Here is a 23766-nt window from a genome sequence, read left to right as displayed (position 1 = left end):
TGTAGGCGGGTTGTATGTGTGTCCTCTGGAACTTTTCAACTGAGCTCATAAAGCAGCCCAGAGAACCATAGACAAGGGGAGGCCTTTAAGGCCTTGCAGAGCTCTAACTCCTCATTTCCCACATCGGCTGATTCCGCACACGTTGGATAATGCACTTTCAATGCACTTTATCAGTCACTTGAGGTGGATTTTTTGTTCCACACACAAAAAAATCCGTTCCAAATGATCTATAAAGAGGATTGGAAGTGCATTATCCAACGTGTGCGGAATCACTCAATCTTAGAATCTGAAAGCAGAGGGGATAACACAGCAAATACTTGTGTTCCTTCTAAGGGAGAGAACGTTTCCCATAACTGGGAGCCGGGACGGAACTTTCCATACATAAGCTTAGCTATTGGCCTGTACACAGCTTTCAGCAGAGGACTCACACAGACAGCTTTCCAATAACTTTGATACAAAATTAGCAAATATATGTGATTCTATTTATCCTAGACTGATCACAGAACTATGTTTGGATGGAAAACTTTAAACATCACATAAAAAACAGGGTTAACATACCTGTAACTTATGTTCATCGAGTTCTTCTGTGCTGACACACATGGGGACTGCGCAGGCGCAGGCCAGCCGCCGGAGAATTTTCTAGAGCTTCCATGGCTCCGAAGGGGCCGTTTGTCGCGCGCCTCAGCGACCGTTTTCCCGCCCAAACGGTCACGTGATCCTCCAGCGACCAACGGCCCCTTCCCTCAGTTCTCCCTTGCCGCCGCTTGACCAACACACCTCAGCCGTAACACCTTAAAAACACCAATATCCGTTACAGCCATCACAATACCGTGCATTGGAGTTCACAGCGGGGTAGGAGGGAGGGTTGTGTGTCAGCACAGAAGAACTCGATGAACATAAGTTACAGGTATGTTAACCCTGTTTTCATCTTCGTTCTTCTGTGCCTCCACACATGGGAGTGTACCAAGCTTCACACAATAAGGAAGGCGGGGGTGAAGTCCAACACAATTTTATTAAGCAAACAAGATCAACAATAAATAGATATGCATATATACATCTATGTAAAAATACTGTGTAAGGACACATAAATATTCAATATTTACATATATACACACCCCCAGGTACATATATACACACTTTCACTCAAGGGTACCCAACAGGTACGCCAAGAAAGTCATTCCAAAACTCCCTCAGGAAAAAAGGGAGTGTAAGACAGCCTTGGCCACAGATACATCCTGCTCCGCATTGACATCAACGACGTAATGCCTGACAAAGGTGTCTGCAGAGGACCATGTGGCTGCTTTACAAATGTTAACCAGGGGCACCCCCCTGAGGAGTGCCGAAGAGGATGCTTGGGACCGCGTGGAGTGGGCTCTGACATGAAGCGGGCAAGCCACCCCTGCTAGGGAATAGGCCTTGCCAATGGCCGTCACAATCCACCTAGACAGGGTCTGTGAGGAAGCCCTGTTACCCTTGTCCTTGGCCCCAAAACATACAAACAGGTGAGGACAGGTGCGGAATCCCTTCGTCCTATCCAGGTAATAGGCTAGGGCCCTCTTCAAGTCTAGGGTATGGAGGGCCTTTTCCCCCTTAGAGGAGGGTTGAGGAAAGAATGCAGGCAGTGAGATATCCTGCGAGAGGTGGAAGGCGGACACCACCTTAGGCAGGAACCCAAGGCAGGGACGCAGGACCACCTTGTTGGGGTGAAACACAAGAAAGGGAGGGTCAGACCTCAGTGCAGACAGCTCACTGACCCTTCTGGCCGATGTGACGGCCACCAAGAATGCTACCTTATAGGATAGCATATCCAAGGGGCATGTAGCCATCGGTTCAAATGGAGGCAACATGAGACGTGAGAGCACCAAGGACAGCGACCACTGAGGCACTGGCGCTGACACAGGTGGGTAAAGATTGTACATGCCCTTAAGGAACTGGCGGGATTGTGGGTGAGAAAACACCGTAGCACCCTCAACTCGGGTGTGAGCAGCTGATATCGCTGCCAGGTGGACCTTGAGGGAGGAAGCCTTCAAGCCCAGGCCACGCAAGTGGCACAAATACTCGAACACAACCCCCAAGGGACTGTTGTCAGGCACCACCCCTCTGGCAAGTGCCCAGAGCTCAAACCTGCGCCACTTGGCCGCATAAGCGCGCCTAGTGGATGGTCGACGAGCATTCAGGAGGACCCTCTGCACCTCGTCAGTAAAGCCTACCGGGGAGGAATGATCCGCCACGCCGTTAGGTGCAGCTTCCTGGGATCGTGGTGGACTAGGCTCCCGTTTAGGAGAAGGTCTTGCCGAGGGGGCAGACTCACATATGTCCGTTGGGACATTCGCAGGAGCTTCGGGAACCAAACCTGCCGTGGCCAGAAGGGGGCCACCAGGATGCAGTCCGTCCCGTCCTCCTCTATCTTGCACAGGACCCTGGGAATCAAGGGGAACGGAGGAAACATGTAGTGCAAGCCCTGCGTCCACGTAAACTGGAAGGCATCCCCAATAGAGAGGGGGTCGCTCCCTGCCCTGGAACAGAACGTGTGGGCCTTGGTGGTCGCCGCAGTGGCGAACACATCTATCACTGGATGACCCCACATCTGGAAGATCGGCCCAACGCACTCTACGTTCAGTTCCCACTCGTGTTCCAGTAAAGGGACCCTGCTGAGGGCATCTGCCCGGGCATTGTCCGACCCAGCCACGTGTATAGCACGGAGCGACACGCCGTTCTTGATAGCCCACTGCCAAGTGAGTGTGGCTTCCCGGCACAGGGCCATGGACACTGTGCCCCCCTGCTGATTCACGTAGTACATGGCAGTCGTGTTGTCCGTCTGCACCAAGACATGACGATTTCTCAGCAGTGCTGTAAGAGACACAAGTGCGAAACGAATGGCCCTTAGTTCAAGCACATTGATATGGAGGGTCTTTTCCCTGTCAGACCAGACATCTTGCACCGACACATCACCACAGTAAGCCCCCCATCCCAACAGAGAGGCATCAGTGGTAACCGTGATGTCATGGTGTTGATACCCGAAAGGGGTCCCTCTAAACAAGTTGTCGTCAGACAGCCACCAGTCCAAGGAGGAGAGGATGACCCTCGGGATAGAGAATTTGAGGGACGGAGGGTGCAATAGAGCATCATACCTCCGCACAAACCAGTTCTGTAGAGGGCGCATACGCAGCCTAGCGAAAGGCACCACAGAGGTGGCCGCTGCCATATGCCCTAGTAAGCACTGGATAGTGCGCACAGACTGGAACCGGTTCTTTTTAAACATGGACACTAGACCCCTTAGGGACCGAGCCCTCTCCAAGGGGAGCAGGGCCTTACCCTCCACAGAGTCTAAAAGTGCACCAATGTAGGACACCTTGCAGCTGGGCACCAGCTTGGATTTCTCCAAGTTCACCAGGAGCCCCAGGCGTTGGCAAGTGCTAAGTACCAAGCCAATGTCCTGCACCAGCCTAGACTCTGATTCAGCCACGATGAGCCAGTCATCGAGGTACGGAAAGATGGTACAGCCTTCTTCCCGTAGGAAGGAAACCACAGGGGCCACACATTTAGTGAACACTCGTGGGGCAGTGGACAGGCCAAAGGGGAGCACCTTATACCGGAAAACCCGTTGCCGGTAAACAAAGCTCAGGTACTTCCTGTGCTCCTTCCGTATGCCCACGTGAAAGTATGCGTCTTTTAAGTCAAGAACCGCAAACCAATCCCCCTGTTTCAGCAAGGCGATCACAGCCGCCAACGTTACCATTTTGAATTTGGTCACCTTGAGGAAGGCATTAAGGCCCCTCAGATCCAAGATGGGACGTAAGCCCCCATCCTTCTTAGGGACCAGGAAGAACCTAGAGAAGAATCCCTTTACAGAGTCCTCATAGGGCAATTCCTCCACAGCACCTTTGGCCAAGAGCGACACGATCTCCGCATCCAGCTCGGCCATAGTGTTATTGACAGCTGTCAGGGGTGAACTGCATCTAGGCAGCTCAACGAACTCCAGCCCGTATCCCAGTTCAACAATAGTTAAGACCCATGAGTCAGATGTTATTGACTCCCACTCAGAGAGGAGTGGACTAAGTCTGTCCGAAAAGTTCGGGGATACGGCTGGCGTGACCCGTCAGTACTGCCTCCCGGTGCCCTGCTGATCCTTCTGCTGGGCCGGTTGTTGTGCCGGACGAGGCTTGAAGGGCCGACGCCTCCTCTGCTGTTGTGCGGGAGGGTAAGGCCGCTGTTGGTAGGCAGGATACTGCTGGTAGCCTGGCCGCTGTTGATGGTATCTGCCTTGGTAATGGTAAGGACCAGATCGGGGAGCGTACCGTGACCTGGAGGAGGGCTTGTCCGCTGGAGCCAGGCCCAAAGACCGCGCCGTCTGCCGGTCCTCTTTCTTTTTCTTCAGGGTCTCGTCGGTCGCTTTGGAAAAGAGCGAGTCCCCCTCAAATGGCATGCTCTCCACTCTGGAACGCACCTCTTGGGACAGGGCCGTAGACCGCAACCAGGAGTGGCGCCTGAGGACCACCGCCGAAGCCATTCCTCTAGCAGCAGTGTCAGCAGCGTGGCTTCCAGCGTTCATCTGCTGCTTAGACAGCCTCACAGCCTCTGTCTGCAGCAGGGACACCACAGCCTTCTGCTCAGGAGGGAGGTCTCGCGTATAGGATGCCAACTTCTCCCAGAGGTACAGCTGGTACCCTGCCATGATGGTCTGATAGTTGGCAATCCTCAGACCTAGGGAAGAAACAATGTATTGGCGCCTGCCCATGGCATCCAGTTTCTTGCCCTCCTTATCAGCAGGTACCGAGGAGTGACCCGATCGCCTGGGGTTGAACTCCTCTGTGACCAAGGAGGAAGGTGGAGGGTGTTTCACCAGCGCCGGCCAGGTACCCTGCTTGATCTTATAGAGCTGCTCAATCCTCTTGGATGTTGGAGGTTGATCGCAGGGCACCTGCCACACCTTCTCCACGATTTCCTCAAGACCCTCGAGCATGGGGAAGCCAACATATGCCGGGTTGTCTCCATAAATGCGCTTGAGGAGCTTGTCCTTGGTCTGGGGAACCGCCGAGGAGATGTCCATCTCGAGAGCCTTGGCCATCCTCGCCATCTGGTCGGCGTAGATGCGGAGGTCCTCGAATGGCAAGTCCGCAGATGGTACAAGCTCTTCAGCTGGCGATGGTTCGGACCAGGACTCCGACTGGTAGCCAAAGCTCTCCACATCCTCCTCATCGGAACCGAGCTGGGATTCCGGAACCTGGTGCGGAGGGGGAGCCCACGTCGACCTCGATGTCGAAGGCCTCGGTTCCGACACGGAGAAACCTGCAGGTGCCCCTTCCCACTGGCAATGGTATGGCGAGGGGAGGTAGGAGGCCTGTCGATGTCGGGACGCGGTGGACCGGACCGATCGGACACTGTCCCCAGACCGACGTCGCTCACGACCGGCAGCTGGTGGAGACGGACGGGCAGGCGACGGACGGCTCCGACGAGGAGACGGGCTCGGTTCCAGCCTCGGCGACCGAAGAGCAGGCGATGTTCGGATCCGACGGCGCGGGCTCGGCTCCGGTCCCGAAGAGAATTCTGCAGGCACCGTCTCGAAGGCCATCGGATCCGGCACCGGCACGGAGATGTCCTCTGGCTCCGGGGAATCCAGATGAGGGGAAGGCGTGTGAGGAAGCACGATGACCTCTTCCTGGGGAGCGGGATGTGGCGACCGGTGATGTTTGGTCTTCTTCTTCTTCTTCGCCGGTTCCGAAGAAGACCTCGGAACCGACGCGCTCCTCGCCTTCGAAGGGGACCTCGGCCTCGATCTCTTAGATTTTACCGGAATCGACCCGGTCGTCGGTTCCGATCGGGGACTCGGTAGACGGATCCTCGGTTCCGATGTCGGTCTCGGATCCGACCTGGTGGAAGATGCGCTACGGGGCGGCCGCACCGGTCCCTGCGCTGGAGAGGCCGTTCTCGACGCCGAGGCACTCGGGGGACGCGGTTTCGACCCCGACCTCGCGGAGGCCACTGAGCCAGCTCCGGAATGCCGTTCGGCAGAGGGGCTAGGGCCGGCCTTGGAGGAGGGCAACGGGGCGCCTCCGGACATGACCTTCTGCCACAGGGAGGAGTTAAGACGGGCCTTGCGCTCCTGTCGGGCCTTGCTGGTGAAGCCCTGGCAAATCTTACAGGCCGTTACATTATGGGTCTCCCCCAAACAGAACAGGCACAGTTCATGGCCATCGGTCTTGGCCATTTTAGTGTGGCATTGGAGGCAATGCTTGAAGAGAGCCTTTGAGGCCATCTTCAGGGGCACGCAAAAGGAAGGTCAACAAACAGTCCGAGTCAAATTACCGAGTCCACAACAAAGTCCAAACGAGATCCGAAGAATAGTCGAGGTCACGAAGTCCGAAGTCAAAAGCCAAGCAATCAGTCAGAATAAAGCACGAAGCACAAAAGCACAGAGCAACGAAGCTCACGTTCTCTCCAAGCGGCGGCAAGAAGAGAACTGAGGGAAGGGGCCGTTGGTCGCTGGAGGATCACGTGACCGTTTGGGCGGGAAAACGGTCGCTGAGGCGCGCGACAAACGGCCCCTTCGGAGCCATGGAAGCTCTAGAAAATTCTCCGGCGGCTGGCCTGCGCCTGCGCAGTCCCCATGTGTGGAGGCACAGAAGAACGAAGATGAACCTCCACTTCCCCCCTGGAACTCACATTAGTTGGACAGAGATCCGGTGGAATTTTTTAAATATAAATAAAACAAATTGGGCCAAAGGGCTAGCTCCCAAGTCTGGTTGTTAGAAAACAAAGGCGACCGCACAAATCTCTTGGTTAACAAGAGGCTGGCTTTGGCTTTCCTTGACTGCGCCTCAGCTTACCTGAACAGAAACGATGTTCCTGATGTTGGGAGGGAGACTTTGGATCATTTCTAGAAAGCACCGGAGAAGGCCAAGAGTCCACACGTTAGAAGAGCTGCTCTCCTCTTTCTTCTCGTACGTGAAAGGGTCGATCAAATAAACCACAATGGCTGGTGGGTAGGTGACCGCATGCGAGTCGCCATCAGTGGGAATCCCCACTTTGTCCCTGTCCATCGTGCTACAGAAGCAGATTGCAAGCAAGACAGTTGAGATGCACAGGAAAAAAATTGTGCGTTCAATAAACTACCAGATTATTAGTGCTCGATTAAGATAAGGAAACTGAAAACTTTCCTGTGTTTCTAGCTCCCAAGTGAGATGTTCTCTTTCTGAATCATATGCCAGAAACTATTTGTACAGTTTATCAATCTCCAAGAGTGACTAAGACCTGCCCATAATTATTGAAATCCCAACCTACTTCTGAAGACCTTCCAAGGTATCTTCTTTTAAAAACTGGCGCAAGCTTGTGGTGGCCATTACAGAAAACAAATCCTAGCTTGTATTGTCGAAGGCTTTCACGGCCGGAGAACGATGTTTGTTGTGGGTTTTCCGGGCTGTATTGCCGTGGTCTTGGCATTGTAGTTCCTGACGTTTCACCAGCAGCGACACCTGTGAAGATGCCAGCCACAGCTGCTGGTGAAACGTCAGGAACTACAATGCCAAGACCACGGCAATACAGCCCGGAAAACCCACAACAACCAAATCCTAGCTTGTCACCATGCCCATTATTCCTCCACTTTGCAACCCCATCTTAACCTCTTCTTTGGGGCGCAACCTCACCTGCCATCTTAGAAAGGTCTGGACTGCCAAGTCAAGAGAGGTTTGCCAGAAAAATCCTGCAAGTTTCAGGAGTGAGTGTGTTAAGGAGGCTAGACTGGCTACGAGAACAAGCAGGAGCAGACCATTCTGGCCAGACTAAATGTTAGCCATGAAACAGACTTGCCAGCTAGCCTTGGCACAAAAGAACAAGCCTAGAGAGATGTCTCAATTGCACGTGGCCAACTCCGTGGCTATTATTCACAGAAGTTCTGATCCAATCAATCCAATATCCTGTGGCTCAGTCTCAAAACTACCTAGCAGAAAAGCTCTCCAGAGATGTCAACCTGTAACTAAATGAGGCTATGCCTAACAAGGGCCTAACTCTGTCTTTTACCAACTACCCTTAAATGGAAAGCTACCTAATAAGAAAATCTCCTCTCGAACATACCACCTCTCATTCTCAGACTTTCCCCACTCTGCCAATTCAGAAACCTGTTTCTGATTTCGTCTAGGATTCTCCAAACTAACCTAGTAACAATAAAACCTTTTCTATTATTCTACAACCCCTGTGGCAAAAGTTGCCCGTCTTCCAACTCATGATCAGTTCTGCTTCAGCTGCACAGGCTGGGTCTCAACTTGCTTGTCACTCACAGTCCAACTATATGCGATTTTCCTTTCAGACATTTCTGGATTACTACTTTAACTGCTCCCTTGCCAAACAACCCCTCCTGGAACACCTAATTTTGTGGGTTGTGCAAGTTCAAGGTCTTCTTGGATTGTTGGGCTCAAACATACTCCTAAGCAACAGACTAGAGAGACCCTCATGCAAAAAAGGAGAGCTTAAAAAGGAGAGCCAGTTTGGTGTAGTGGTTAAGAGCAGCAGGACTTAATCTAGAGAACCGGGTTTGATTCCCCACTCCTCCACTTGAAGCCAGCTGGGTGACCTCGGGTCAGTCACAGCTCTCTCAGAGCTCTCTCGGCCTCACCCACCTCACAGGGTGATTGTCATGAGGATAACAACACACTTTGTAAACTGTTCTGAGTGGGTGATAAGTTGTCCTGAAGGGCGGTATATAAATCAAATGTTGCTGTTATTAATACCTCCGCTCCAGCCCTCGCTGATCTTCTCATTCTCTCCCTCTCTTCAACCCTCTTTTATTTGAGACACAAGCTGCACACTATGAGTGCCAGGTCAGAATACACATATTTGAGGACTCTGAAAGTATACGTGATTACTATTCTGACAGCTTGCTTGTGCTTTGTTACCTCTTAATAAACTTTGCACTTATTCTGCCAATTGCCTGTCTCCACCTTCACTCTACCCTTGCACTGAAGCCTCATCATTTTGTCAACAAGATCCTTCTTGTTCTTTTTGAAAGCATGGAAACTATAAATTCTAGAACAGCTCCACTGAAGCAGAAATTTTGGAGAATTGAGGGCCTGCTTAGATAAAACAGGAAAAGAAATAAAACCAAGCTGGCGAGGAGGAAGACACATTATTTGTTTCAGCAGTTTTCTGAATAGGTTCAGCAGTTATTTGTGGAGACCAAGCGTTCAGCATGGGCTCCCACAGTTTCAAAGAATATTGGGTTCCTCTTGTTAAAACACGCAAAATGCCTATACAACTGGGGGAGTGCTCTTGGAATAGCCATGCTAGTTGTTGCTCATCTCTATGTGACCGACGCTCAACTCTCTGCTTTCAGGCATGTTCAACATGGCAGCCTTTGCCCTTTCTGTTAATGTGGCGTGAGATAGCTGCAAAAAAGGGGAAAGCACTCCAGAATGCACTTTACTGGTGTGAGTGCGTGTGGGGAGGGGACTAGATGAGCAATATTAAGTGAACGGCTGCAGGTTTCTCAAATTATAACCTATCACACACACACACCCCCAACTTGCATTTACCTCTCTGAAACCTCCGGGTGTGGCTGTGCAGGGACAGATGATGCTTCCCCAGATGTTTGCTGCTGTTGCTGCTGTTGCTGCTGCTGCTGCTGGGCCCCTGCCTGCCCATTCTGGACTGCTGTAGATTGTGTGGACAAGGAGGAAGCAGTGGTAGTGTTCATGCTGCCGAAGGGTGGAAACGACGAAGGTTTGTTCGCTGATATCCCACTGCCCACGGTGGAAGCGGAGGAGGAAGTGGCGGAGGTGGTCAGGGTGGAGTTGCCTGTAGTGGCAGTGGGGGCCATGGCACTGGTTGAGTTCATTGTCACAGCACTGCTGCTAGCAGAGGAAGGGGTGGAGTTGCCCACAATCTGAGTTTGGGAGGATGCAGAATGGCTTGTGGGAGAAACCAAGCTTGACTGCAAAAGCAAAGAATTGTCCAATGGCTGCGTAGCAAGATAAGGACCTTGAAACAAGAACAAGAGAGAGAGGAACAATATAATCCTCAATGATGAGTGCTTCTTGAGTCAATCGGACATAACAGGACATTGCTTTTGGTCATTCTGATCAGTGTGTTTTTGAATTGGGCTCTGAGAAACCCCAAAGTCCTCTCCAAATTGAAGGTAGCCCCTGCCATACTCAATACTGGTAAAAGCATTTCCCTGAAAGATGACTTGCCTCTTTCCCTAGAATGAACAGTTAGAGGCATCTTCCAAGTTGCATTCCCAGTTCATGAGGGGCAAAGTAACGCCCAATGGTGCCCCTGCAAATCAAGGGCACACCCTAGAACATGCCGAAACACCTGCTGTTTCCCAAGACACAGAGTTTGAAAACCAGCTATTTTGGAGTGCAGGCAGACGGCTGGCCTGTTCAAAACACAATGGGTTAATATCCCCCAATGATTATTTATACTTTGTTTAGTAAAATTTGGGCACCAACAAAAAATGAATAAAAATAAACATTTCGACACAGGATGATTATGTAAAATTAACCACCAGGAGCCACTATTCAAAGTGTATGCTAACGAGACAGGTCAAGCCAGGTAAACCATTTGCCGCAAACTAGTCCCACCGCAAGTCCAAGCATGGAGATGAGTTTGCATTTTCACAATGCCAATGTTACAAGTGATTCGGCAACATGTATTATTCCCAGTTAAATACACCTTTTAAAAAATTTAGGAAAGGCAGTGAAATATACCCAAATCGTATCTGCAAACTTGAGCATAAAGCTTGAGCCTAGAAAATGACTCGTTGTTGGCATGAGCTGCCTGAGAGAACCAGTCGGCAACAGTCTTCTCTGAAAGCTTGTCTGAAGCAGCAGAACCAACTCTCATGATCCCATCGGGCAACAGTTTACAGATCGGTCGATGCTGGCCAAGTTTGCAGGACTGCAAAAAAAAGGGGGGGAGGGGGAGAGTAAGAAATAAGCACAATGAGTATAAATGGCTGATGAGCCACCGATCGTGCTCCCAGTCAGATTCAAAGTAAGAGGTGGTGCCACTCCAGTGCACACCAAATTACATGTGTGTGTGTGTGTGTGTGCCCACTCCTTTCTGATATCACTTTGCCTCTGGACCACCAAGCTAGACAGTGCACAACAGCCACCCATGAGAGAAGTCAGCAGAAGCCTCGTCCCACTCTGTGCTGCTGCCAAGACCACGGGGCCTCCCTCCTTCCGCCCCAGGGCAGGCGCAGCTCTCTGCTCCTTATGCTACACCTATGCACACCCAAATGTAAAGTCTTTTCTAAGTTGCAAGGTCATGAATCTTGCCACAACGATGACAGAATACTTGCTGTTCTTATATAAGATAATCAAGGTATCCCCATATCCCCTGTTAAACAGTCAACACAGGTTTTACACTGGGACCCAAATATCCTGGCTGCAATCCCACCCTCAATAATGCAGATCCAAGATTTTCCTGTGTGTATTTCAGGAGCTCCAGTAGTAGTGTACAGGTGCACAGATACACATGCTGAATAAATAGAGGGTCACAGAATTTACACATTACGCTTCTTTTTTACAAACAACATTATAAATCTTTAAGCACAAACCGATGGGAAGGGTTGCTCTGCCTGGACCATTTAAAACATAAAGGTACTGGGGCGAAAGTAAGACCGTTGAGGTGTAGTGGCTTGATCCCTGAGTTGCCAATCCTGCCAAGAGGGTGAATATGAGGAACACGAAAAAGTGTCCGCTCCTGATTTATTTATTATTTTTTATCCTGTTGTTCTTCCAGGGAGATCAGGGTGGCATACATGGCTCTCCCCACCTCCACTTTATCCACATCACAAGTCTATGAGATAGGTAGAGCCGAGAGTGATTGACTGGCCCAAGGTCACCCGGGTACTTGCATGGCAAATAGGAATTTGAACCTGGCTTCCCGGGTCCTAGTTTCACCACTTTGCCGCATGTCTTGCTAAGGCAGCACTTGGAGGGAGGGAGGGAGGGAGGAGTCTTGATGGAGGATAGTGGGGAAGACTTCTTCACCACCTCCCTTCGAGGTGGCCCTCCTATAAAACTTCAGACTTAGAAATAAAAAGAGTTCAAACATATATGGCCACTTTTTCTTAACCTTTTAAGGATTCTTTGAGTGCAGGGAGGAGAGGCTGATGCTGTCTAATCCAGGTATCACTCAGGGAGAATGTGAAGGTTCAGCAATCTAGGATTACAAGATTTGTAGCCTTCACGGAAAGAGGGTAGTACTTAATTTAACCACTTGATGGCGTCTGTAGGATAAAGGAACTACAACGCAACTAAAAGTCTTGCTGAACAAGATACTTTATCTATGTCTACCATCTATCTTAGTTGCTTTGTTGAGATAAAGATATGGAGGAGTTTAGATGTCACAACTGGAATGTAAAGCTGACAACGCAACCACAATTAGGAAGGCTAATCCTGTATTCCTGGAGCAACGTTCGGAGACACCTGTCTCTCTCAAACTCCTCACCTCGTATATCGCTGTCAGATCCCGAAAGAAGGTTTTTGCTCCATTCAGCAGAGCTTCATTCTCCGGACACACCACAACGTAAGCAATATCTCTTTGAGATCCATAGGGTTCCAACATCAGCCTCTCCCAATATGGTAAGGCAAAGGGGGACAGCACCAGGAAGTCATAATCATACCCCAATAGAAACGTTGGAATGGGCAGTGGTTCTGGAGATTCATCAGTTCCTGGGCAAGAAAGGAGTATGTTTTTTATGAGTCAGAGTGGAAGTGAAATGCTACCATGCAATCTCTTTTGGGTGTAAGGAGAGCCACTGCCAAACACTAGAACTACATTCCTGATGCCATTAAGAGTGATATAGCCACCCCAAATGCCACTGCCCAAAATGGAGAAAGGAAGCACCAGCAGAATTTCTTGTTATCTCTCAACAAAATACATGCTCCGGCTACTCATTCTATCCTAGTTATCTTGTTACTATCCTAGTTTTTTTTTTGGGGGGGGGGGGAAATTAAGTGCTACAGAAACGTTAAAGACAGTAACGTAATTCAGCACAACACTGAAGCTGGAAGTCTTAACTAGCACTGCACTGAGTATTTTCCAATGAACATTTTCAGCATGAAATCGGGGTGGGGGAGGGGGGTTCCATGGGGCTACATTCCCCTGATAACCTTCCAATGTTTGTTTTTGCTGTCCCAGTTTGCTGACATTTGTGGCAGCTTGTTGGTTGTGCTCTAGTGTCATTTCTCCCCTTAACCACCCATCCTTGTTCACGGGGTTTCGATCCCAACCAACCACAGCGCCTAAGTTGTGAAGACATTACAATGCCATACAGCCAATAAGATATGACAACGTGGCAACACTTCAAAGGGTAGGATGCAGAGTCTCTAATCCAAGTGGGTGTCAAGGAGAGTGATGTGTTGCACACACTTCCACACATGTTTACAGTCCACGCTGCACTGAAAAACAGCCGTGATGGCTCTCTAGAAGTTCCCCTCCCAAATCTGAGCCTATCATCCCATGTCAGACAAACAGTATCAAAGATAGGACTTAGTAGAATAAAAGAAATGTCAAGGAGAGGGATCCTAGATGGCTTATTTAACTCAGTTCCTTCCTCCTCTTCCTAACTCATAACTTTCCATAATACACAAATCAGGCAAATTATGACAATGGGTAACTATTGCTGGCCCCCAAACCAGAATCAGAAAACCATGGTTTGAAGCAAAATTCCCCTGAGGCCAATTCATACTTTGCCCAATTCAAACATCAGAGAAGTATAATATTCACATATCTAAAAGAGGAAGAGGGAATTGGCAGCTGCAAGGGGAGGAGAGAAACTTGAGACTGTAGGACATTCCTGACAGTATCTGAACTGAGCTGATATGATTGGATATATCATACTGGGGAGCACAATGTATCATGCTGGGGCAGCCTTCTGCCCGAACTCCTAGTTTCTCCTCCTTGTTCCCAGCAGTCAGTGAACATGCCATGATGGAAACTCTACCAGGTAGTTACAAACCCCAAAAGGAAGAAAAATCAGTTCTCCAAAAAGCCATAGTGCAAAAACTGCACCAGAAATTAAAGAAGTTACAGATAAATGTAATGCACTATTCTCACTACTGCCAAAAGGGAGAGGCCCCTTCAGGCTACACCACCATGACGTCATGATGCGCTGTCACCTAGGCAGCAGCTCCTGCCCTTCCCATCTACCATCTAGGAAAAAGAAGGTGGTCCATGTCATCTGCTGCTTCTCTTTGCTGCCGCCACCAGCTGCAGCCACTCACTCACTTGCTTTCCCAAGCTCCTCTCCGCTGCCCAAGGTGGGCATTGGCTGCTACTTCTTATTGCCACCAGCCATTTGTATAAATGCCCACCTAGGTAGACAGCCTGTGGGGCAAACAGGAGAGATCATGCAGGTTGCTGGTGGCAATGAGCTACTGAACTGAAGAGCCAAGGAGAGGAGAAGGTCCTGAAGAATGGGCAAGTGGGAGGAAACGCAGTGCAATTAGCAGGGTGGGGGCAACCTCAAAGCATTTGCTGAGCGTCTCCTCCCACCTGCACCTACCTACACCTGTAAACGGCTCTGCATTGCTGCTATTCCTCAAAAGAGAAGTATTTTCTACGCATTAAATTGTCTCTTCCAGCTAGATAAATGGACTAGTTTAAAATGAAGGATGAAATGAACAGAGAACAGAAACATTCTTGATTTCACGACTGAGCATATATAGCAAAACCCAAAAACAAAATTCACATATTACAGGAGACACAATGTACTGCTTCATGGACTATGTTTACCATAAGAGCCTCGGCCAGCCATTTTGTGAAACTGTTGCCACGTCAGAGGGCCCTGCACACCCCAAGAGCGAACGGTTCGTTTTTTCTGAATCGCATCCTGAAGAACAGGCTGGAGCGACAGCAGCATGCGCAGGATGTCCTGAGAACACTGCATGCTCACATCTACAACTGAAACCACCACAGTTAATTCAAAGAAATCACAACAAAACGTCCTGGTTACAGGTTATGCCGGTCTATAATGAATTTCTAATTTCTGGGCCTTATAATTCCAAGCATCTGAAGTACTGGGGTACCAAGAGAGTAACTTTCTCCAATTAAGAAAAAAAAACTTCCTATAAAAAAAACTGAGCACTGTTTTCGGGACATAGAAATTCAATATTGCAGGGCACTGCAGAGCACAGATGAACTCTGTCCCAAGAGCTGAGTCTTTTGATCTGTCTTTGTCAGGTCTACACTCCATACTCTAACCCTTCTGTTCGTAGCTTTAGGCATAAACCTTTCTTTTAGGTGCATAAACCGGTACATTCAGGCAACAAAGTGATCTCTGGCTCACAAAAGCGTCTGCTGCAATAAATTTGTACAGTCTTTAAGGTGCCTCAAGCTTTGGTTATTTAAGAGGCAGGTTACAGCCTTAATCAACTAAAAGCTTTAAGTAATTAATCAGTAGGAGGACAATTCTAAGAAGGTATATTTCTTATTTTTGGAGATCCCTTTGCTTACAACAAGGCTTTGTAAGATGCAAATTTAAATTAAAATTGATATATCAATTTTAAACCAGTAAAGAGGCAGTCTGAAAATGCTTAAATCTATTGGACACCTTTACTAAAAATATTTAAATTTCTTGGACAACCAAACTGAAAAAAACCCCAAACTTTTGTGATTATATGGTTTTTTTTCTTCTCTCAAAATCTTAAAATTCAGTCTTCAAGACAAGGGTATCATTCAGAATATTTTATTTCCCCCCTTCTTTATAATAAAACAGTTTCCTGATCCCTTTAATTTGTGATCGTACGTTCTAATAAACATTCACAGAGTAAGATCCCTTTAATCCCATAAGACATAAAGCAAACCAATTGCACAATCCTACACATGGCTTACTAGGAAGTCCCACTGAATTTAACATGTAGCTTTCTAGTTGCTTGTTTTAAACCCAAATGCTTCATAACAACCAACAGGTGAGAAAAGTACAATGCAGAGAGCAACCAATTTTAAATTCAAAGCCTATTTAGACCTCTTCAGACGCTTAGTGCAAATAATGTAAGAAAGGCCTCAAGCAAACACAGCTAAACCCTTCCCTACTTCTATCATTCCAGAAGTTCTTCCTTGTGCACCAGACCTGGTTTCTGCCGTCTTGCCGTTAGGGGCTTCCCTACTGCCACAACACCGTCTCTTCAGATCTCTCCCCTCAAAGGGCCCTTAACTGACTTTAACTGCAATAGGATTTATGCCAAAGAAAACATATAGATGGCCTCAGTTATCAGGAGAGCGATAGGTTTTCCTAAAGATTCCAATATTTGGATCATCTAGAGAAAATAATGGGTTTGCTGATATTTAGATGTTATTAGGCTAGCCAAGAGAAGCCAATCGTCCCTGCCAGCTGCGTTAAAACTGACTGACTACCTGGAAAGCTCCAGCATGGTTTTTTTAAAAAAATATATATATGGCAAGAGACTTAAAGCAGCCTCAATGAAAGTTGTTACAAACATTTCATAGCAAGAAAAGAAGCTTACCATTCCGTTTTGACCAATGATGCAAGCAAGTGCTTTTCACAAGCGCTTCGTCCACTTTTCCTCCAGACATGTTGTCCATAAACTGGCGCCCATGTTCCAATGCAAGGTAGCAGTCATTGTAACAATCCTTTTCCTCAACACGTACCAAGTTGCTGGTTGCTCCAACCTTGGGCAAAGGGTCTTGATCTGCCGCCCCAAACGGTGAAAACAGGTTGGTACACTGGTCTTGCAGCAACAGTATCAGCTCATCCGGCAGTCTGTCGGCCTCCTTTAGCCCTGCGCTGTGCTCAACAGAACTGGCTCGGAGAGCCTCGAAGCGCTTCTCAGCTTCTTTGCCGCATTCTGTATTGCGGCCCAGGATATCCAGCTCATCCTCAAGAAACAGTCCAGAGTTGTTGCCAAACTTCCTGTTCATAACTGCACTGAAACCACAGGCACATCTGTACTGAGCCTCCTGTGTTGGATCTGGAATGTAAACTCCAACGTCAGCACCTTTGATGTTCATGTTGCAGACACAGATGCAACAGCTGTCAAAATTGCAATCTTTGAAAAGATTCATCACTGATTCTGAGAGAATTAGGTTAACGTAGAGACTGTGGGCCTCGGGGATAGAAGGAACAGTGGCAGGCTCAACAGAATTTAACGGTCTGCATGTTGATGGCGTTGAAGCTGGTGAATACAAGTCCGAATTCTCATATTTGACTGAACCTTGAGCACTGGCTGGGCCACCAGCCCCTCGGGGAGTCCGAGGCGTCCTTGGAGTTCGAGGAGTTGGGAAACGAGGGGTGGAAGGCGAAGGGAGAATGCCTGGCCCACTATTACTGGGTGGGGCACTGCTGGGGGGCATTCCAAAGGGAGTATGAGTTTGTGGAGTGTAGGCAGGGCCATAATCTTGATCAAAAGTGCTTCCATCACTTGAGGGAAGGAAAAAAAGAGGAAGATTTTTATTCCAACCTGGAACATTATAGATCATCATATAATGACACATTATTTAGATTACCTCAAAGAGTTCAAACCAGAGAAGCAGTGGACTGCCCAAAAGAGAGTTGGTCTTCAAGACGCTACTGGACTCGAAACAGACTTTACTATAGGTGTTTCTGAACCAACTGCAGTCAATAGACTGCACTTTAAAAATACCATTAAGAGATCAAAACCCTTCCATGATTTATAAGAGACATGTCTGAAGTCTCTTACATTTGTGAACATTTCTGTAACATGCAATCCACACAGTGAACAAATGCCAAATGCCAGGGGCAACAAGGCAGGGAAGGTCATCAATTCCAGGCCCTGCTTGTGAGCATCCAGAGGAGTCAGACAGACTCCTTTCAGAAACAGAACACTGGGCTAGACAGACCTTGACCTGATTCGGCACATGATCTAATTGTGAGAAAGAGTAGCAGAGGCAGAGATTTTGTGACTGATTTTCCTGTACGTAAGTTCCCCGTAACAGAGTCTGCTTTTTCAGCAGCGTCTGAAAGGCCACACTACACAACAGGAACAAGTCAGGGGACCTGTAGTGTGCATTCAGTTGGCTCTTTCTTCAGACAGCTCACCCACATTTGGCCAATGCTCCAGCACTGTTTTCTTGTTTCAATTTTTCCCCTAGTAAAAAGGGAAACATAGAGCCAATCAGATTTGGCTATGCAACACTGTCACTTGACAGCAATACTTTCACTCTCGGTTAGCTTCCTTTAGCTTCAATGAGGTCACATCAAGTAAGTAAATCCTATCTGATAGTTTTTTTAATGGGGCCAAAGTGCCAGAGAATTGGGTCAGTGGTGAACCACAGCAAAAACACAAGCTTGAAGAAGGAAGGAGTAATTCATAGAGCATTTACTAGAGACCCAAAAGCTCCCTTTTAGTACCAGTAACATTGGTTCCCGAACATTCTGTGCAGCTATCTTAATTTCCCAGAGATTCCATTTCAAGCATAAATTGTGGTTTCCCCCCCTCCCAGAAATCAAAACTGAAGACAACCTGTGCACACCCAGTGCTAACTATGATACTGCCAGAAGTACAGCACAAATGGTATGGTATTTATTTTCCAATACGCTTTGCAGCTTATTAAAATTAAATTGATACTACTAAGCACCTTTAAGAAACCATTACATGAGACAAATAAAATTTACACCTGTTCAAACAGCTATTTTTAACAAAGGAAGAGAAATAAAGCAACTGCATTAACAGGAGAATGACTTAGAGCTACATGAATTATTTAAAGTGTGCTTCTTAATTTGCGTGTCTTGCTACAGCTTCAAGCCTATTTCAATCACAGGAATCCTAGATCCAAAAGTTTGAGCTGGGCTGTTTTCACACTGCTAACCTGCTTCCGTGATGTTGCGAAACGTCACGCAAAAAACGCGGAAGATAGCGTCTTCTCACGACAGTTTTGCGCGACGTCGCACAAAACTCTCGCGAGAAGACGCTATCTTCCGCGTTTTTTGAGCGACGTTTCGCAGCATCACGGAAGCAGGTTGGTAGTGTGAAAATGGCCCAGATCTCAGTCTGTGCACCCAAGGAAAAGGGATTCTTCCGACATTTCCCTCCTCCCAGAATTCCCTTCAGATCCCAAGAAAGTTGGTTACCAGGGTAATGGGGCCTCCATGGACACCCATGAATTGTGGGGTCTGAATTGTGGAGGAAAGGGGGGGTGCCCCCTCTTCCACAAGCATCAGTTCCAATGACGCAAGAAGCAGAAAAGTGATTTCATCCTCTTCCTCAACCAACCTCCTTGCCCCATGTGGTTATTAGTCTGCCTGGTTTCTGTTGATCAACTTTCCTGAAGCCTGAAGGGATTGCTGGGGTAAGGGAAACGAGAGAAGGCTGCATGATCATCAATGCTTTTGGCTGATGGATCATGGAATCCAACTGTTTGAACACAATCTGCAAGGACTTTCTCTTACCAAAGTCCCACTGAATTGCGTGCTCTTGTGCCACCATGTTTCAGCAGAGATAGATATGTTGTCACCTTAAACGACAACACACAAAACCAGCCTCTGCTGTCGCTCTCTCATATACTCCCCCCCGCCCTGCCCCCACAACATACCCCTCTTTGATGAATGGCATTGTAGGGCCTGGAGGAAGCAGCTCCAGTTTTCCAACAGCCCAGCTCTGGCGGTAAATACACTCCTCTGGCAGTTTGACGGGAGGGACACACTGGCTTGGAAGAGTCTTCAGCGGTGCAAACATGGAACACCCAACAAAAGCCTGGCTGTTTCCAGGCTTATAAACATAGGAGTAGTCCTAAAGAGGCAAAGGAAAAGGCATTCATGAAGACCTTCAAGCAGACAGCCAAAAAAATTAAGGATCTAGTGGAAGTTCCAGTCTGGCCATTTCTACCGTTGAAAAGGTCAGCGGTCTACTTCGTGCACAGAGTGTGGAGAAATAAAGCTTCAGAGCCTAGATCCAGGAGAGACTTTGGCTGAATCCAAGCCCAGTATGAGTCTACGCTGTGACAGTGATGAAAGAAAAGAGGTTCTTCACCACCCCTACTTCATCCTCTGCGCTGTCGAACAGCACTTGTCCAAGTAGCAAAAGGACGATTCTGTCCGAGAACCCCATTGGAGAACTCTCACTAAATGATTTGCTAACATTTCATGGATGGAATCACTCATATCCATTCCCAGCCGGGAATCCAAAATTCGTATAGATTAGGAATGTCTGGATGTATTTGCTTGTTTGGTTTTATTAGGTGAATTTTAACTGATGCTACCAAGGAAGGTGGAACTGCAGATCAGAGGCCCAGCATTTGTCCAATTAATCATGCCAAATACAGCTTTAAAAAGCCACTTAGCCAATTTTGGTTTTAATAGCCATAGTAAATATGTTACTGGAGGACAGGACCAGGGCTGACCAATGCAAAAAGGAGTTGCCAGCTGAAAAAGATCTCAAAAGGTCAGACTGATTTTCACAGCTATAAGCCTGAATCTAGTTTGCCTTTCTATGGGCAAGTCATCCAGACAACATGGGTTCTGGCCCAGTCTCAACCAGGCATTCAGAGCAGGGCTCGTCTTCACTGTTCTGGCTGACCATCTTGGTCTGGATCTGGAAGGAGACCATACTTATTTGTTCTCTTGACCTCTCTTGGTATTTGATACACTAAATTGTTTTCAAGTTGCTTGAAACAATGTGGGAGTTAGGGGCACTGTTTTTTATTGTTGATTATGGTGTGTTTTTGTATAATTCTATGGGTGCCGTTTTCAGCATAATCACAACTGAAAAATGTCAAACCAAATCAAGGGCACTGTGACACAATGGATCGTTGTGACAGCAAAACCCTTTAGAAGAGGAGGCACGTTCAGAATCTCAGCCAAGATCCTATCTTTGTTGGACCTTTTCCGCACAAGTATAGCAAATGGAAGGCATCAACAATTCTGTAGCTCAGAATGTTTTGGAATGCAAAGCATTACTTTTCTTTTTAAAAAAAAAATTATTGGATGGGTTCACAAACGTACGCAGAAATCATTAACATTATCTACCCCATAACAATTTCCCCATTCTTTCCCCCCCCTTTTCTAGTGACGCCCAGCAGTTTTCCATACCCAACTTAATCTAAAAAGTGTATCATATAAATTCTTAAAGTCTATAATGTATATCTATATTATGCATACTAATCAAATCTCTTTACTTATCTTAACTATCTACACTTACTATATTACTTATCTTAATTAAAAATATAAAAATTATGTAAGTATATAATAAGTACTACTAAATATACTAACTAAAAAAGATACATATATATGTGTAACATACTATTCCTTAAATACCTATTACTATAACACTATAACTCCATACTAATCCAATAAAATACAATGAAATATACCCCTTTTTGACCTTAAGTAAGTTTCTATCTCCCCTTTAATTCTCCAAAGACCACAGTTTCCCCTTCATGTCCCACTTTTTCTCCACATATTTCTTGAATTTTTCCCAGCTTAATGTATAATTCAATTCTTCTTGTTCTTTCAATTTCCTTGTTAATTTGTCCATTTCTGCCATATTCAAAACTTTCAAAATAATCTCTAAAATATATAAGATATTACTGAAATGGTTTACGGAGGAGGAGGTTGTTAAAGTTCAGATGGTCAAATGGGCAATAAACTGTAATAGGGAAATTTCAATGGAAGCTTGGGAAAAGGTATGGAAAAATGTAGTTAAAATTTTAGCATGTACCACTGTGCGTGAAAATGTATATAAAATGTTGTATAGATGGTATTTAACACCAAAGAAGTTGGCCAATGGTAATAGCCAGATGTCTGATAAATGTTGGAAATGTAAACAGCATGAAGGTTCATTCTATCATATATGGTGGACTTGTGATAAGGCTAAGCAGTTCTGGGGGGATATAGTAAAAGTTATGTCAGATATTTTACGAAGGAATATAAATAAAACCCCAGAATTGCTGTTATTATGTATGAACCTAGAAGATTTTGATAAAATGGACAGAGTTATGGTGTTTTATATGATCACGGCGGCCAGAATGTGTTATGCACAGTTGTGGAAGACTCAGGCGATACCATCTATGGATGATTGGCAAAGCATTACTTTTCTTTTGCCATTTTATACGCATAGCTATGCCAAGCAACAGAATGATCAAAACAACTTACTCCATAGTTTCCCCTGAATCTTAACTTGGCTTTCCCCCACCTAACTAGTTCACATGCTTCCATCACCCCAAGGTAGTGGTCAAGCAGCCACATGAACCACTACTCCCCCACTACACACACAACCTAACATGCATCATCATGGGCACTCTACACAAACATCTGAATTCCCATAATTTTTCATGGATTAAGCTTCCATGGCAACTGTCCCTCTGAAGGAGGGATGTGCACCCGAAAAATATTTAGGTTTCCTGCTTTGGGTTTAGATGAAGTGGGAAAACAATTCAGAATAACCCGAATTCCAAAGCAGCAAGCCGTTTCAGGATTCAGGTGTTTAAATCGCTTTCAGTATGCTCGGGAATCTTTATGAGCACACCGAAGCTCATAGCAACACTTTTCTTGCCGCTTGCAAGTGGCAAGAAAAGTGTTGCTTTAAACTTCCTGCCAGGCCACTTTTTCCCTGATGGGAGGGGGGAGGCTCCCCCTCCCATGGGGTAAAGCAAGCAGTGGGGTGTTTGAAAGCCACCCTTTTCTTGTCGCTTGTAAGCAGCACGAAAAGGGTGGCTTTCAAACGCCCCGCCCCACCGTTTTCTCCCCCCATGGGAGAGGGAAGAGAGAACCTCCTCCCTCTCCCATGGGGGGAAAAAGCGGCGGGGCAGGAAGTTTGAAAGCAAGCAGCACTTTCCGCCTTTTTTACCAGATGGGAGGGGGAAGGAGGAGGTAGTGAGTCACTCACTCCTCCTCCCCCTTCCCCTCTGGTAAACAAGAGTGGGAAGCAAATGCAAACAGCCAGAAAGGTGCTGCGGGCTGCTCTCACTTGGCCCCAAGCTTTCCGAATCGGCCCCACAATGTTGGGGCTGATTCAAGACATCCAAAACTTTCCGAATTGGGCCTGATTTGGATGTTTATCCCAAATCGGAATCCCAAACCGCACACCCCTACTCTGAAGTGCCTGAAAGGATCCTGGTACAAGTTAGCTCTTAGACTAGGCCAAAGTGCAAACTGAACATCCAATACTGATTTTTTAAAAAGCATTATATTGGTAAGTAGGAATGTACAACACAGTTGGTGGTGGAATTTAATGCTGGCAACCAGAAGGGAAATCCTTCTTCCATGGAGCTAACGTACTTTTTTAGAAGCTGGTGGCAACAAATCAAGGTGGGCAGAAAAGGCTTCTGTCAAAATGGTACCAAATGACATCTTATCCTGTGAAACAGCAGCGCAGATGCTACTTTCATCCTTCCACTCCAGTGAGCCAAGCCTGAAACCTTCCTTCAGCTTAAGGAAACCTTCCTACAATTTAAGTGGCTCTTCCATTAGAGCAAGAACCACGTGCCTTCCAGGAAGGCTCCTTAGACTGAGGGAAGGCTCCTGTATACACTTTATGAAGAGGAAGGGTGGCTAGAAACACACTCAAGCATACAAAGAGATCCCCAAGATAGACAGGCTATGCCTTTGTGGTTCAGGGGAGATTGAAACTATGGAACACATTTTACTTCTTTGTTCCTGGTATCAAGAAGTTTGTTCTAAGTTTACCCTCCCCTTATTAAGTAGGTTTCCTAGTAAAGCAGACACGGCCTATGTAACAATGCTACTTGTAGATGAAAGTTCACTGGTGACAGCATATACCACAAAGTTCTGCGCAGCAGCCTACAAGATTTGCCAGAAATTGGTGGCTTAAGTTTTACCTGTATATT

At 47.2% G+C, this 23766-nt stretch overlaps 1 protein-coding gene across 2 annotated transcripts in view; it reads right to left on the bottom strand.

Annotated features, from left to right (window-relative positions):
* The window catches only part of MED13 (mediator complex subunit 13), a 132002-nt gene that overhangs the window by 13815 nt on the left and 94421 nt on the right, over positions 1 to 23766 (bottom strand). For both annotated transcript variants that reach the window (XM_055000966.1, XM_055000965.1), the window contains exons 15-21: positions 19516 to 19712; positions 16470 to 17383; positions 14740 to 14907; positions 12451 to 12674; positions 10701 to 10890; positions 9525 to 9969; positions 6828 to 7044 (exon numbers count right to left, since the gene is read on the bottom strand). In XM_055000966.1, the coding sequence (XP_054856941.1) occupies positions 6828 to 7044; positions 9525 to 9969; positions 10701 to 10890; positions 12451 to 12674; positions 14740 to 14907; positions 16470 to 17383; positions 19516 to 19712 (2355 nt within the window). The remainder of the gene's footprint in view (positions 1 to 6827; positions 7045 to 9524; positions 9970 to 10700; positions 10891 to 12450; positions 12675 to 14739; positions 14908 to 16469; positions 17384 to 19515; positions 19713 to 23766) is intronic.

Source organism: Eublepharis macularius, chromosome 17 (assembly GCF_028583425.1).
Source record: "Eublepharis macularius isolate TG4126 chromosome 17, MPM_Emac_v1.0, whole genome shotgun sequence".
Classification (NCBI taxonomy): domain Eukaryota; kingdom Metazoa; phylum Chordata; class Lepidosauria; order Squamata; family Eublepharidae; genus Eublepharis; species Eublepharis macularius.
This window is presented reverse-complemented; position numbering and strand designations above follow the sequence as displayed.